Here is a 15,220-nt window from a genome sequence, read left to right as displayed (position 1 = left end):
TGGGGGAGAAAGCTTCATCCAGCAGTGCTGAGCCCAGCGCTATTGATGGGGGAGAAAGCTTCATCCAGCAGTGCTGAGTCCAGCGCTATTGATGGGGGAGAAAGCTTCATCCAGCAGTGCTGAGCCCAGTGCTATTGATGGGGGAGAAAGCTTCATCCAGCAGTGCTGAGCCCAGTGCTATTGATGGGGGAGAAAGCTTCATCCAGCAGTGCTGAGCCCAGTGCTATTGATGGGGGAGAAAGCTTCATCCAGCAGTGCTGAGCCCAGTGCTATTGATGGGGGAGAAAGCTTCATCCAGCAGTGCTGAGCCCAGTGCTATTGATGGGGGAGAAAGCTTCATCCAGCAGTGCTGAGCCCAGCGCTATTGATGGGGGAGAAAGCTTCATCCAGCAGTGCTGAGTCCAGCGCTATTGATGGGGGAGAAAGCTTCATCCAGCAGTGCTGAGCCCAGTGCTATTGATGGGGGAGAAAGCTTCATCCAGCAGTGCTGAGCCCAGTGCCATTGATGGGGGAGAAAGCTTCATCCAGCAGTGCTGAGCCCAGTGCTATTGATGGGGGAGAAAGCTTCATCCAGCAGTGCTGAGCCCAGTGCTATTGATGGGGAGAAGCTGGGAGTGAGTCTGCTTCATGGGAACTGTATCTCCAATCCCACAGCAAAGCAAATCTGACTGGCCGCAGACATTTGGCACAAGTGTCTCCAGTTTGCCCATGCAGAAGTTTGATAACTGCTTCTCTGCCTTTCTTCTAAGTGCTGCAAGTTGAAGCAGTGAACTAGAGTCCGGGAGTCTGGTTTCATGTTTTGATTCTATTTAGCTGTGTGACTTTGGGCAAGTCCTTCACCTCGATGTTCCAAAATTTGCAAAATGAAGGAGTTGGACTAGACAATAATTCTCTGGCTATGATTTATGCCCTACGTGCTTCTGACATAAGGGAAAAAGTCACAGAGAGATAGATGAAAGCATGTACACAAGGGAGGCAGCTATACTTAGATCAGGATCCAGAAATAAGTTATTTACTGCAAGACTATATTAAATTTAGCTCTGAATTTGCTGGCAGCTGAGAAGTATAGAATTCTCTTTGTTTGACCAAAGGACTTGTGTCTCGTGGCTGCCCAGGATAAGCTTTCATGTAAGTTCCCTTGCTGACTAAACCTGCCACCTACTACCCGGGAAGGATCTGCCTCTTTCTTCAGTCTCTCCTTGCCTGCCATGTATGGGGGCCAGTTTCAGATTTCACCTGGGAAGCTCCTGAGTTTGCGAACCAATACCTTTATGCATACATTTTATTTTTTATTACAAAAGCACCATGAACATGATTTAAAATTTTTTAAAAAGTAAAAATTCACTTACAATCCAACCACCTCAATAAATCTAAATATTTCCCTTCTAGTCTTTACCAATGTAAAAATTATTCAAATCATCATTACTGAGAAAATCTTTTTGTTTTTTGATTTGTTTCCACCCAAGAAGATACATCCTTTACTCTCATGCTGCTTCAGTGCTGGGACACGTTGTTTTAAATGTGTGTGCGATACCGATTGGATAGACTTGGCAATTCCTTGGCCCCTAGGTGTTTAGTTGATTTCCAATTTTTTATTACCACCCAGAATAAGCAATTAATGTTGTAGCCGTTTCCTTCTTTAGGACAATTTTCATTACATGAATTCCCTGGAATGATAGAATTAAATCAAAATGTATACATAATTTTTTCTAAGCCTTGCCTCTCTGCTTCCCTTAGAAATTGTACTGCCTTTACATTCTTGGCCACTATATGCTAAGATAATTTACTGGGTTATCTTAAAGAACAATGATCCTTTTCAATTCTAAATGGCTCTGGATGGGTCTGTTGCAAGGCATAATTTTTCTATGTCAGAGCAATGGAAACACTTGGTTTTCACTGGATTTGTTACCATTATTAATATACTTTTAATATTTCAATGTATGTAGTCTATTAAGCAGGGATAGAAGAGAATGTTTTATTGAACTGGGAATAAACACTGTCCGGGCAGGCGGGGATGAGGTTTGGAGTGGGCTGCTTAGACGCATGGCACTCCTCATATCGGGGAGGTTGTTGAAGAAGTTAAATTCCTTGTCCTTGCAAAGATGTCCGCATGACTGGAACAGAGCTAGAATCATTCTGGATGGAGGTGGCTGGGCTCAACTTCCCCTCTACTCATGGCTCTAAGAATTTAACTGGAGCTGAGAGTTTCCTTCTTTCCTGGATCTCAAACAGTTCTGTCTCAAAGTGCTCCGCTTCCCTTCCCCACGTGTTTCCAGAGAAGACAGCCTGAGGGAGTGGAAGTGGTGCTAATTAAATCCTCCCTCTGTTTTCCAGGCACAGGAGCCTTTCGCAGATGTCTGTTGTTAGGCGCGTGTTCACAGAGTGCGGCAAATACAGAAGCAGGCTTTCCTTCTCCAAAGGCACAAACCTTCCCTCACAGGTTACCGGGAACTCTCGAAATGCACTTCCTTCCAACACCCACTGTAACGGAGGTGGCAGACCCATATAAATAGAGCGTGTAGCTGCCGGAAGGCCAAAGCGCCTCACTGATCTTCCCTTTCTCTCTCTCTTTCACACACACACACACACACACACACACACACATACACACCACACACACACTCACAAAATTTCTCCTGCTTCTTAGTGTGTATCTTGTATTTCTCACAGGCCAATCTCTGCCTTTTGTACACCTAACTTGAAAAAATTACATGAAAACTCAGCAAAACCTTCCTGTTGTAAGACAGCGTGCATCATGGGGGGCATGCTAGACTCAACGCATGGTTGTGAGTCCTGGGTGGGGGTCTAGGTGCTGCCACAACTCTCCAACTGTGCCCTGGGTGGGTCCTATCAACTCTGTGATCCCCAGAGAGATGGAGATGAAACCATCCTCCTAGGGTTGCTGGGAGGATCAGATGAGATAACTTGTAATGTAATCTCCAGAGGGTTTCTCATTGGTGAGTCCCCTAACCGACTGTGTTTTCTCCTACATTCAAACCCCTCAGGGTGACTGTACACGGCCACATTTGCCTTAGATAATCCCAGTTTACTCCTATCATCCTGGCATAATTGTTAATAGCACCCTTTTTATGCTTGAAAGCATCCAGATTTTAGCAACAAATTACATGGTCATACTTTTTTTACCTCTCTTGAATACTCTAATTAATCCCAATTTCAAGAATGTAAACTTGCTGGCGATAGGGGCTGTTTCTTACTTTCTGGTATTTCACAAGAACCCAGGGAATTAAATTTGTCTGATTAAGAACACCTCTATCTGATTAGGAACACTGAGAAAGCCCTGAGAATAAGATGGCGTTCCCAGTCACACAGCGAAGCTGGGCGTGAAACCCTCCTTCCTGGTAGCATCGGCAGCGTTCTTACTGTAGGAATGACTCTCTGGTCTCAGCTTGAAAATGGTGATCTGATTAGGGGCAGTTTTCACCAGGCTAGCATGTGCCTTCTATTTTATTTTGTTTTGTTTTGCTTTGTATTACTAAATGGAAATTAATTTATTGTGTTTTTATTTAAATCATATATAATCATTGTAAGCCATCCAGAGACCTATGAAAACAGAAAATAAAAATCACCTGTAACCCTATCATCCAGAGATAACCATTGTTAATAATTTATTTTAGGGCCGGCCCCACGGCTTAGTGGTTAAGTGTGAGTGCTCGGCTACTGGCGGCCCGGGTTCAGATCCTGGGCGCACACTGATGCACTGCTTCTCCGGCCATGCTGAGGCCGCGTCCCACGTACAGCAACTAGAAGGATGTGCAACTATGACATACAACTATCTACTGGGGCTTTGGGGGAAAAAAAAAGGAGGAGGATTGGCAATAGATGTTAGCTCAGAGCCGGTCTTGCTCAGCAAAAAGAGGAGGATTAGCACGGATGTTAACTCAGGGCTGATCTTCCTCACAAAATAAATAAATAAATAAATAATTTATTTTACTTCTTTTCAGACTTTTTCTAACCTCTGTCATACCATACATGTATATTCATATGCAAATCCAAGTTTTCTTCCTTCCTTCCTTCCTTTCTTCCTTCTTTCTTTCCGAATTATTTTAACAAATTTGGATAACATTTTTCATACTGTTTTATAACTTACTCTTTTCCATTAACAATATATTTTGGACAGCTTTCCATGATAAAAATATACTCTCACATTTTTAATGACTACATTGTATTTCTGTATAGTATAAAAAATCTTATTTAGCCAGTTCCCTATTGATGGATTCTTAGTTTCACTATGTTCTTTTGCTATTAGATACAATGTTGTGTGTGTAATGTTGCTATCATATACAACGTTTTGCTATTAGACATAAAGTTGTGTATTTTTCTATTAGATATAAGGTTGTGATGAACAACCTTCTATATTGATGTCTTTGGGCATTTGCCTCAATTATTTCTTTAGGATAAATGTTTAGAATTGCAATTCTTCGGTTAAAAAATATGCTCAGTTCTAAGTGCTGTTTGTGCCCTTTGCTACCCAAGAAGCACACAAGAAGGTACATTATTATTGCTTTTAACTCTTAAGCTTGCAGGCTGATGGATTTTTTAGCAAAAATGCTATGAAATCTTGAAGAGAATTATCTGGCAATTATTTCATACTGCTCTTCCTTTGTTCAGCTCCCTGTTCCCTGGGATTAAAGATGAGAAAATGGAACTATTGCAGCCTCTTTCTCTCTGTCCAGAGGGTCTCTGCTTCTCTCCCCGGGTAAATGGCCCCGTGGGATTGTGGAATCTGTGTTATTGAACTGCATCCATCAGTGCCTCTGTTCAGTTCGCATGTGGATGGGTTTGTCAGTTTCAGGAACATCATTTGCTCACTGTAGACTGTTTTGCCATAGCCAGGACACAGGAGACTTTTTTTTTCTCCCTAATGAGAAGATTGTTTTTTCCCCTTGTTTTAAGCTGAAGAAATGTCAATGATTGGGAATTGTGAAGGATTCCAGCCTGTGTCTCTGAAGCAAGAGGGAGATGACCAACCCTCTGAGACTGACCAGCTGTCCATGGAGGGGGACCCAGACAAGCACCCAGTGCCAAGGCAGATTTCAAGACAGCCAAGTGTGACTGAATCAGCACTCTACCCCAATCCTTATCACCAGCCTTATATCTCACGGAAGTACTTCGCTACACGGGTAAAATCATTGGTGCTCTTAAGTACTACATAAGACTTCTCTTAAAAAAAATCCTAATATCTTTCTATATACCATGTCTTACTAAATATTTTCACTTTTGTTATCTCATGTAACAGTCATGATAACTGTGAAGTAGGTATCCTTATCCCCATTTTACAGGTGAAGGATCTGAATTTCAGAGAAGAGAAGGGTCTATTTTTGATCACCAGGTAGTATCGAGGAGAAGGAGGTCCTCCAGCCTCCATAGATCTTTTGCTCCTCAGTCCTGTGCTCATGCTAAACCTGACCTCAACCAATTAATGTTCTGTGGAGAAAGAACCAGAGCAGCTAGAATATAAAGCTGTGATCCTGGAGTGAGTATTTGTTGTGTGTTTGAAAAGATATGGGTGATGGAGTGGAAAGGCTTGCTGGGAGTGGGCTGAACCTCAAGGGTCTACACTGAGATGCTGGTATTACAGTGTGGGAGCAGACACTTTAAAATCCCAAACCTGTAGCTGCAGTCTGGAGCTGAGCTCTCTTCTCTATCCATTGGAGCTAGAGTAAATGGAAAGTAAATGGATGGGTGGATAATGAGGATGGGCTTTGTATATCAAGATGTAAAAAACTGTATTTAAACTTCTAGCGTTTGGATCAAGTGGAGAGTGCTCCAAGAGTTTATCGTACCGTTCTCTCTCTTGAACTCTCCTTCCTACTTATAGATCTTCTTTCTCAATCCTTCAACATTCTTGTCAATACAGTAAAGGTTAGGTCATACGCGACAATCAACTGGGGGCAAAGTCAGGGTTGTGCATTGTGGCAACAGAGACCATCTCATTTTTCAAGTGTACAAGGGACATTTCTGTTGAAAACAATTTTTTCAACTTAACCTCTTAAATAAATGAGGCCAAGATTCTGTGGCTATTTACAAAGCTTTAACTAATTAATCCTGATTCAGTAGCTTTTAAAATATATCTTTGGTTAAGATAGTTTTAACTAAAGTGACTCAAGGGGTGTGTGTGTGTATGTGTGTGTGTGTGAAGATAACATGTACCCATATCACATATATTCATTCACTGTTATGTGCAAATCGCTTTGGTAGGTGCTATACTATGTGTGTGTTTGTGTGAGTGTTTTTGCATATGTAGAGTACAGGGTTTGTTTTCCAAAGTATGTGAACTTTATTTAACATGTAAAGTTAAGTTATAAGATATAGCTACAAAGGAAATGAAAGCATCCTCTAAAGTTTTTCTATCTTCGAAATTGATGATGTAGCAGTCAAGGTTTAATGAGAGAAGAACAACCATGAGTGATATAGAATAAGGGATTTATCAGTGGAATATGGTGCAATTATGAGAGCTGGCTGAGAAATCTGTGCAAATCTATTGTCTTTGCACCCGTTGATGGGCCTGAAGTTGCTATTGGCAGTTGTGAAGAGAGAATAGGGAATAAGGAAAAACTGGAACCTGTATGGACAAACTGGAATTCCCCATGACCAAGTGGAAGTCATGAGGAAAAACTGGAACCTGTGTCTGTCTCTCACCAAGTCTAAGCAGGAATATGTGAGTCACTTTCAGGAGACACTGGTGCCTTTCTACACTGAGCTGCACACTTAGCCCATAGGAAGGAGAATCTGAGGGAGGAGGTCTGACTATAACAAAAGGTGCTGCCCTATGCCTTCAAGTGAGCCAGGAGACCAGGAGTTGTGAATACGAGCTGCCACAGTGCCTGGTGGTACGCAAGGAAAATGACTGATGTTTCACTTCTGCTTTTAAAATCTTATAGAAATGTCTCTTGTGGCTAATCTTAATTTGGAAACAGACAGGAAAGGGCATTTTAGAAAACATAGTTCCAGCTTAGCTAAATTGACACAGTCTACAGCCACCGTGGAGGTTTTATTTATTTATTTGCATGAAGCTTTTATTTGTGTGGCACTATGTAGCTTATAAAGTCAAGTCCCTTGGAGCAACACTGTGAGGCAGGCAGGGAAGGGCTTATCACTCTTGTTTTAATGAGAAACATGTTCAAGTTTCAGAATAGTGAAGTGACCTGTCTGAGTCACATATTAGTGGAAGAGCATTAGTTAGAATCTGTATCTTCTGTCTGTAAGGCCAGTTCTCTTCCTACCATAATTTACAATTGAATTTATGGCGCCTTTATAAGGTTTTTCAAGGACTGACTCTGCTCCATGTGAAGAACATCTTCTCTATCAGGTATATAGAAAACAACCGTAAATTCTCAAGAGCTTGAGAAGGAAAACCCTCTTCTAATTTTATTAATGAGTCTAAAGTAGACCTGAGGACTCTTTTGAAGCCGTGAGGTCTACATTCCCAAGGCACTCAGCATTTACCCTCCTTCAGACCAAGCGACGTAGCATGAAAAGTTCTTTTTAGCACGTTAAGTGTAATGAATGTGCTTTAATGCATGTGAGGATAATGAAAATACAACTGTCGGCTCAACTGAAATTCATAATGATAAATATTTTTTTGAAAGAATAAAGGAATGATCCAGTTTTACTACCTTATAAACCACAAATCCACTGATGTGGTGGTAGTTGAAAAAATGGGGGAAATGTATGTATGTATGTATGTGTGTGTGTATTCATTGATATATATATAAATTTCCTCAACTGGAAAGTGTGCATATAATACTAGTTTTATATGGAGGTTTACATAAGCTAACTTTGTAAGAGTTCTTAGTACCATGCATTACACATATATTGACATTTCATAAGCAGCATCTCATTCCTATTATAAATGCTTTCTCTCTCTTTTTTGTTGATTTGGCATTCACATTTCTGTAATTGGTCATAACGAATGACCTTAAGATGCCTGTGACCTCACTATGACTTCTAGGGTGAGATACAAATGTAGATGTATAGAGTCTGTAGCAGTATAGAGGTTCGAGTGAAGGAGGCTGATTCGTTTTCTAAAGGAATAATTAAATAAGACCAAGGCTTTGAATGATTCAGAGCTATGAAAGATTCATCATAAAGTATCACTTCTTAGAGCTGAAATGAGATCTACAGATGATCTGGTCCAGTGATTCTCAATCTTTATCATGCAGGCAAATCATCTGGAGATCTTGTTAAAGGGTTGATTCTGATTCAGTAGGTCTGAGGTGAAGCCTTAGATTTTGTGTTTATATAAACTCCCTAGCAATACTGATGCTCTCTGTCCATAGACCACACTCTGAATACCAAGAAGCAAGTCTACATTCTCGTTTCAGAGGCAACTAAGGCCCAGAGAGGGGCAATTGCTTGCCCAATGTCTTAATGCCCAATGTTAGTAAGTACTGACTTGCCCAAGAGGCTAGTAAGTGGCAAAGCTAGGATTAGAACCAAAGTTTCCCAATTTCCAATTAACAGTTCTGTGATCTCATGCAGCAATTAAAAAGAAATCAATTTATTACAGTGTCAGAATTTAAAGCATATATGTTGCAAATTCAGAAGAGCAGTAAGCAACTGAGTAGAGTAATTCCTTGGTCAAACATTTTATTTTATTAAAAGATTTTAAAATCATTTCACGGGAGGTGGTTTATTGAAAACAATTGCAAAATGTGGATAAGCAAAATAAAAGTCACCATAATTCCACTACTGAAATTTAACCAAAGTATATTGAATGTGCTCTTATACATTTTGGTGCATATCCTTTCTTACTTTTTTTCTTACATGTACAATTTGTTGTGCAAAACTGGGTTAAATGCCAAATATTTCTTATGTCAATAACTATACTTCCATAACATCATTTTTAACAGCTCCATAACATCCCACTATGGAGGTGTACTACAATTTATTTAACTTTTGCTGGATGTTTAGGTTATTTCCTGTTTACATCCTTTAGTCTAGAAAGGAAAGTTATTTCTTGGCTTGCTGTGGCAGGACGGCACCCAGTTTCTCAGATGCCAGGAGTGGACATCCAATGCTATAATAAGAAGGAGGATAAATTTTATGAGTTTCAACCCAGGTATGCAAAGATGTGACTGATATGGAAGTATAAATTAGTTCAGGACAAACAAGAGGCATTTTTAGCATCATAACTTCATGCATTAGATCATGCCTCTGAATACCAGATCATAAAAGAAGTCAATCTTGTGTCTTAAACCTCTTGTGTTATTTTATGGGTCACTCTGGGATGTTGCTTCCTTCCCTCAGGCTTCCGACCTATTATTTGTTTACTGTAAATTTGCCCTTCCGATATAGCTCAGCAACATTCTTGCTCAGAGCCAGAAGGTGCCTCAGAGAATGTCTAATCCAACCCCTGAAACACATAAGGGAGATGTGACTTGTCCAAGGTCAACCAGCAATTTAGGTGCCATGCCAGGACTGGAAGCTAGGCCTGAAAGCCAGGACTCCTGACACTTTCCACCACCCCTCCACGGCCTCTGACCTTGGACCATGAATGAGACATCACAGTAGTGAAGGTCTGAACCACCTGCTGTCAGTCTACTTGGATAACCTTCCCCTCCTGTTTTTGTTCATCTGCTATTATTGCTTAGACATATCTAAAAAAGGCCGAGTGCCATCTCTGAACAAAAGTACCCCTCAAGGCTAATAACTCGAGGTATTATGATAATCGCTTTAGTTGTGGAGACTGATATTCAAAAGCAACTTCTTATGAAAGGAACAATACTTGATCCTCATGGGGAAAGATATTTTTAAACTCCCTGTAGGACTCTCTATTTGCAGATACCTTATCAGAAAGTTGAAAGCGATTAGGGATGGGGAATTATCTCTCAATTTATACTTGAGAATGTAAATTACATATAAACTAATGGGACTAAAACTATTTGATCTTTTAATATTTAATTAATGGTTCCCCCTGGCCTTTTTATAGCCTGTGTTCTATTGTGAGCAATGAGACTTTAATAAGCAGGTTTGGGACTTCCCATTGTGAGGCAAGATGTCGTTGCTTTCATGACACTAATTTGGCTTTCATACTCTCTCTTTTCCCCTCTTCTCTTACTACAGGGTTCCTTGTGTCTTGCTTTTACATTGGGAACAACTAAATATATTAGCTGTATTGTTATTGTCTGTGTGAGGTTCTTTCTGGTCTAGAAATTATATATCTCATTGTGCAAAAAGTTTCTCGACTCCCGTCTTTACACTGAAATCCCTTGAAGATTGTAATAAAGTTGATGTTTCTTTCTGAGGGCAGACACTTACCAGTAATAATGAAATAAGATGCCTTTCTTTCATTTTCAGGGAAAGGCACATTTGCTTGGACTTTACAAATCACATCCAATTTAGAGCTGGTTTTCTTACCTTATGTATTTATCACAAAATGATTCTTCTCTGGGCATGATGACACCCACAAGAGAGATCTTATTGTGTCTCAGTCCCTAGGAGCATTCCTTTCTATGCTTCCCCCTCCTTTCACTGTCTAAAGGAGTCCAGTACAGAGGAAAAAATTATTAGCGGACATGAGTATTGCTTCTGTGACAATTGGCCCCAGGCTAGTCTAGCTCAAGGAAACACAAGGAAACAAACACGTATGTCTTTGAAATTCTCTCAGTAGGTTTGTTTTGACTGAAGATATTCAGTGCTAGACTGTTAGAGAAGATATTGCCGATTATGCTATGTAGTGACTTATAAGAGTCCCTGCTAATGATTTTTTCTTAAAATTGAGAATTAGAAATATATGTCTTGCCTTGTTAAGCTTTCTTTTATAAGATGATGAGTACGTGTTATTCCATCATTATTTCCTATTAGTTTTAGTCTGCAAGGAGTCTCAGAGCTAATTATTCCATTTCAGTAACCATTTGATCCCCAAATCCTGGTACAACTATTTCCCTGCTATTTAATATTAACAGTAAAAATGATAATAAAGTTTTTTATTATTCAGTGTTATCAAATGTTTTTGGCATTTCCCAACAGCTCTGTTACAGTTAATATTATCTTATCGATCTAACTAGAGAATAAACTGATGAACAGAATGACAAGATGACTTAACATGGGTCTCACAGCAAGCAAAGAGGCTGAGATTTAAACCTTGTCCTAGACACAAGTCAAAGTGCTCACATGTTTTATTTCATTTCCAACACTCAGTGGCTGTAGTTAATTTATTATGGTACCAATAATAACAAATGAATGAGAGTAAAATACTTTATTGGAGTACAGTGTATAACTGTTCCATAAGGGTATGACCAGTGTTTCTGAAGGAGGTAAGAACATCACAGACAGTAAAGACATTGACAGAACTTTAGAGACTTTCAAATCATCTAGTAAAGAACACACTTTATTTTTAAAGTTTAACTTTTGAAAAAGTGTACAGTAAAATATCACCTTCATCCACTGTCCGCATCCATCAAGTTCCTTCCTCACCCTTAGGGAACCATTGCTAATAGTTTCTACCTATTATTTTAGAGTTACTTTAGGAATATACAAGCAAACACAAATATTTATCCTTATCTCTTCTCCTCCTTTTTAAACAAAAGGCAGCATATTTACCCTCTCTTCTCAACGTTTCTTTCTTTCCCTTAATAATATATTTTGAATCTTTCCATGTTAATGCAATTTTCCTCATTTTTTTTTACATATTCATCATATTCCATTCTATGGATGTGTCCCATAATATGTCTAACTAGTCTCCTATTGATAGATATTTGGGTTGTTTCCAAATTTTTGCTATCTGCAAATAAGCCTACAAAGAACACTTTATATATATGTCATTTTGCACATATGCAAGAATATCTATAGTATAACTTTATAGAGGTGGAATGTGTGGATCAAAGGATAGATCCTTTTGAGAGATTTTGCCAATTGCTTTCCATAGGGAAGACAAGGAAGGTTTCAAAAAATTCTGCAGTATTATATTCATCTTCACATATTTTTGGCAAACTGCCTGGCATAAAAGCACTCAACAAAACACTTATTTTAGGATTATTTCATTATTTTCCAACTCCACTTATGATTTTTTTCTTCTGAAAAATATTGGTTTCACTACCAAGTTATATTAGCTAAGGCAGAAATTATGTGGCTATAGGAAGAGAGACAGAAAAAAATACCCACGATGAGTCATTAAAGAAAGTATCATTTTTTAGAGGACTTTGGCGGATGAGCCTGGTAGAGTCAGGCTGCACCACAGTGAGCTGAGGTTGGGTGATGGGAGAATCGTCATGGGATCATAGGGAATTTCCCTCCATGGTAGTCCAGTCCTGCCAGCAGGGTCACTGGAAACCAGTGATGTTGTCACAACCTCCTCTGTCACTAGGAGCTCAAGGCATATTTGATTAATGTCCCAGAACTTACTGATTTCATGACATTCAGGTTTCTGCAGGCGTGGGGTGCCACATTAGCCTTCTGACAACACTTTAACCAGCAGCAAAGGAAGACAAGAGAGTCAGAAATCACTCAGTCTGCTGGCTGACTGTCCAATTCAACAGGAAACCTGTTGAAATGATAGAATCAGAATCTCTTGGTCTTAGGGCTGTGATCATATTTTCTTAAAGATTTCCAGGAGGTTTGGATCATGAGCTTGGCTCAGAAAGCTTTGGTTCAGTCTACTCAGTTGTCTTATAGACAAGGAAATGGAGGCCAAAGAAAGTCAAATAATTGGCTGTAGGTCACAGAATTCCTTCATGACAGATCTGGAATATGAACCCAGGTCACTCAACCCTTTGTTCAGGAGTTGTCCTGTCCATTTCCTGGATGACTTGGGCTGTGTGGAGTGAATTGGAGGGGAAGGAGAGAGATAAGTAGGTAAAGCTCTGCACCATTTACCCTCACTTATTCTTTTCCTGTTTTTCACATATGGATTCTCATATAAGATTTTTCTTGACCAATGGACTCTGTGGCCACAATGTTTCAAAGCCTTTTTTCATAGACTGACAAAACAATCAAACTCAAATCTTCCTACCTCTGAGAGGAAAAGGTATTTGAATGGGTCCTAACCATGATGGTGACCCAGTTTCCTTTTGTGAGAAAAGGGTCTCAGGCTGGGACAATTAGAAATGTTAATATTTAGAGAAGATTAAGTGTTTAGTATTAAAGCCCTATTATACAGAGAATACATGATAACTTGCAACCACCCAGGGTTGGGGATGAGGCCAGCACTGTGTTGTAGGCCTGGAAATGGAAGATTTGGGTTTCTTGCTTTGTCTCTGCCACTTCTTAGCCGAGTGAACCTAGCAAGTTACTTCCCCACACTGGCCCCTGTTTCCACACCTATAAAATGAAATGGCTTAGACTAGATAAGCCCTGGGCTACAGTGATTCTCAACCTTGGCTACACATCGGAGTCATTTGGAATGCTTTAAAAAATCCTAATGTACTGATATGTGGGCCTCATCCACTGATAATTGGACTGGTGCGCAGCTTGGGCATTAAGATTTTTAAAGGCTCCCTTGGTGATTCTGATGTGTAGCCAAGGTTGAGAATAACTGCCTAGAGAGCAATGGTTCTCATAGTTGAGTCTCACACCAACAGCATCACTTAGAAACTTGTTTGAAACGCAAATTCTCAGGCCCACCCCAGACCCACTGAATCAGAAACTCTGGGGACAGTGCCAAGAAATTGGTGTTTTAAAACACACTTCAAGGGAGTCTGATGTGCACTGAAATTTAAGAATCGTTGAACTAGAGGGTCTGTGAATTTCTTATTAGGACAGAGGTTAATCAATTTTTAAGCTAGAGGTAGGCCCATAAGTAGGGACACTTGTGTAGAGAAGAGTGCAGAAAGCCAGGTAAGAGGATAAAAAAGCTCATTTCCCAGAGTCAGCTAACATTATGCTCAGTATATTGCAAGAAGGTTTCTCTTTTGTGTTTTATTTTCATGTGCTCTTTGAAGAGAGAAAGATTTGATTTAAAAAATGTACATATTGCTAAATGCTTTGAACGTCCTGATAAACATGTTTGTTTGGAAAAGCTGGTCCTCTGAAAATGGCTGTCTTCATTTCTATGAAAAAGCATGAGTAAGATTATGTTGAAGACAGGACTTGGATCACTTTTGTCCCACCCAAGGAAAGCAGCTTAGTAAACACCAGAGTTCAAGCCTCAGCTCTCCACCAGGCGGTGCCTAGAACAAACAGACAAATGCTAGAGCTTTCTTTCCTGATCAGCTTTCTGGAGGAGCTGCAGGGATATACTAACTAATCCTAAGCACAAACGGGGCTTGGTCTTCTCTAAACTAGGTATTTTCTTCTTCCCACTTAGCCAGGCGCCATTGAGACCGCGATGGAAGACTTGAAAGGCCACATAGCCAAGACCTCTGGAGAGACAATTCAAGGCTTCTGGCTCTTGACAGAGTGAGTAGTGATGGCTAAGTGAAGGGCAATGGAAATCTAGCATTTTCCTTGACACTACTATAACAGAATAGGAGATGGGCCTGTGGAAGAATTTCTTCTGGTTCCTGTGTAAGATAATTGATTGACATATCCAGTTAGTGAGCAAAGTTTCTTGGTGCCCCATGGCTGCTAGTATGACCAGATTCAACTTCTACAACTGTTTTCTGGGATAGTCACTTCCCTCAACCATTACTATGACTACCTTAAGTGAGGCGCTCATCATTGCTCTCAAGGACTATTGCTTTAGCCTCCTAACTGATCCCTCTGGTTCCAATCTCTGTCTCTTACAAGCACTCTCCCTCTAACCACATCAGGCTACTAACCATCCCACTTGGGGTACAATGAAAAGGAAGGTTAGGAAAGAGAATGAATGAAATCAACATATACAGTTTGAATTTTATTTTATAAAATAACATGAGCAGAAAAACCAGGAAAATCATGCAGGATAGAGAAGACAGGCCACCTGTCCAGAGTTAGGATAAAAATCAAGTCTAATGCTTTTTGCTTTAATAACTGCCTCCTTCATCTCTAAGGTTTTTCTTAGCTATAAGGGCTTTCATTGCAAATGACACCATGAAGATGGTCACCTTTCTGGCCTGCCCTGAAACTCTAGTGTCTGTGAGACGTTGTCTTCACCCACCAGGAAAATATTAGGAATGACATTGTCTTTACAATGCAAGTAAAATATTCACAGAAGGAAAAGAGGCACCCTTTTATTTCTATAGAACCCATAATATTAAACAGAGAATGCAATTAGAACTTCATTTCAGACACTTAATCAGTTCAGTAAGTTTTCTGGCTTGGTAATGTGATCACCAACAGT

General features: G+C 40.0%; 1 protein-coding gene across 1 annotated transcript in view; it reads left to right on the top strand.

Moving 5' to 3' along the window:
• The first annotated feature begins 4,922 nt into the window (after positions 1-4,922).
• Positions 4,923-15,220, top strand: part of TPRG1 (tumor protein p63 regulated 1) — a 106,204-nt gene continuing 95,906 nt past the window's right edge. The window contains exons 1-2 of the mRNA XM_058556124.1: positions 4,923-5,141; positions 14,267-14,358. Coding sequence (XP_058412107.1) covers positions 4,923-5,141; positions 14,267-14,358 — 311 coding nt within the window. The remainder of the gene's footprint in view (positions 5,142-14,266; positions 14,359-15,220) is intronic.

This window comes from Diceros bicornis, chromosome 15 (genome assembly GCF_020826845.1).
Source record: "Diceros bicornis minor isolate mBicDic1 chromosome 15, mDicBic1.mat.cur, whole genome shotgun sequence".
NCBI classification, from domain to species: Eukaryota; Metazoa; Chordata; class Mammalia; order Perissodactyla; family Rhinocerotidae; genus Diceros; species Diceros bicornis.
The sequence above is the reverse complement of the archived record's forward strand: the minus strand, read 5'-3'. Positions and strand labels throughout refer to the sequence as shown.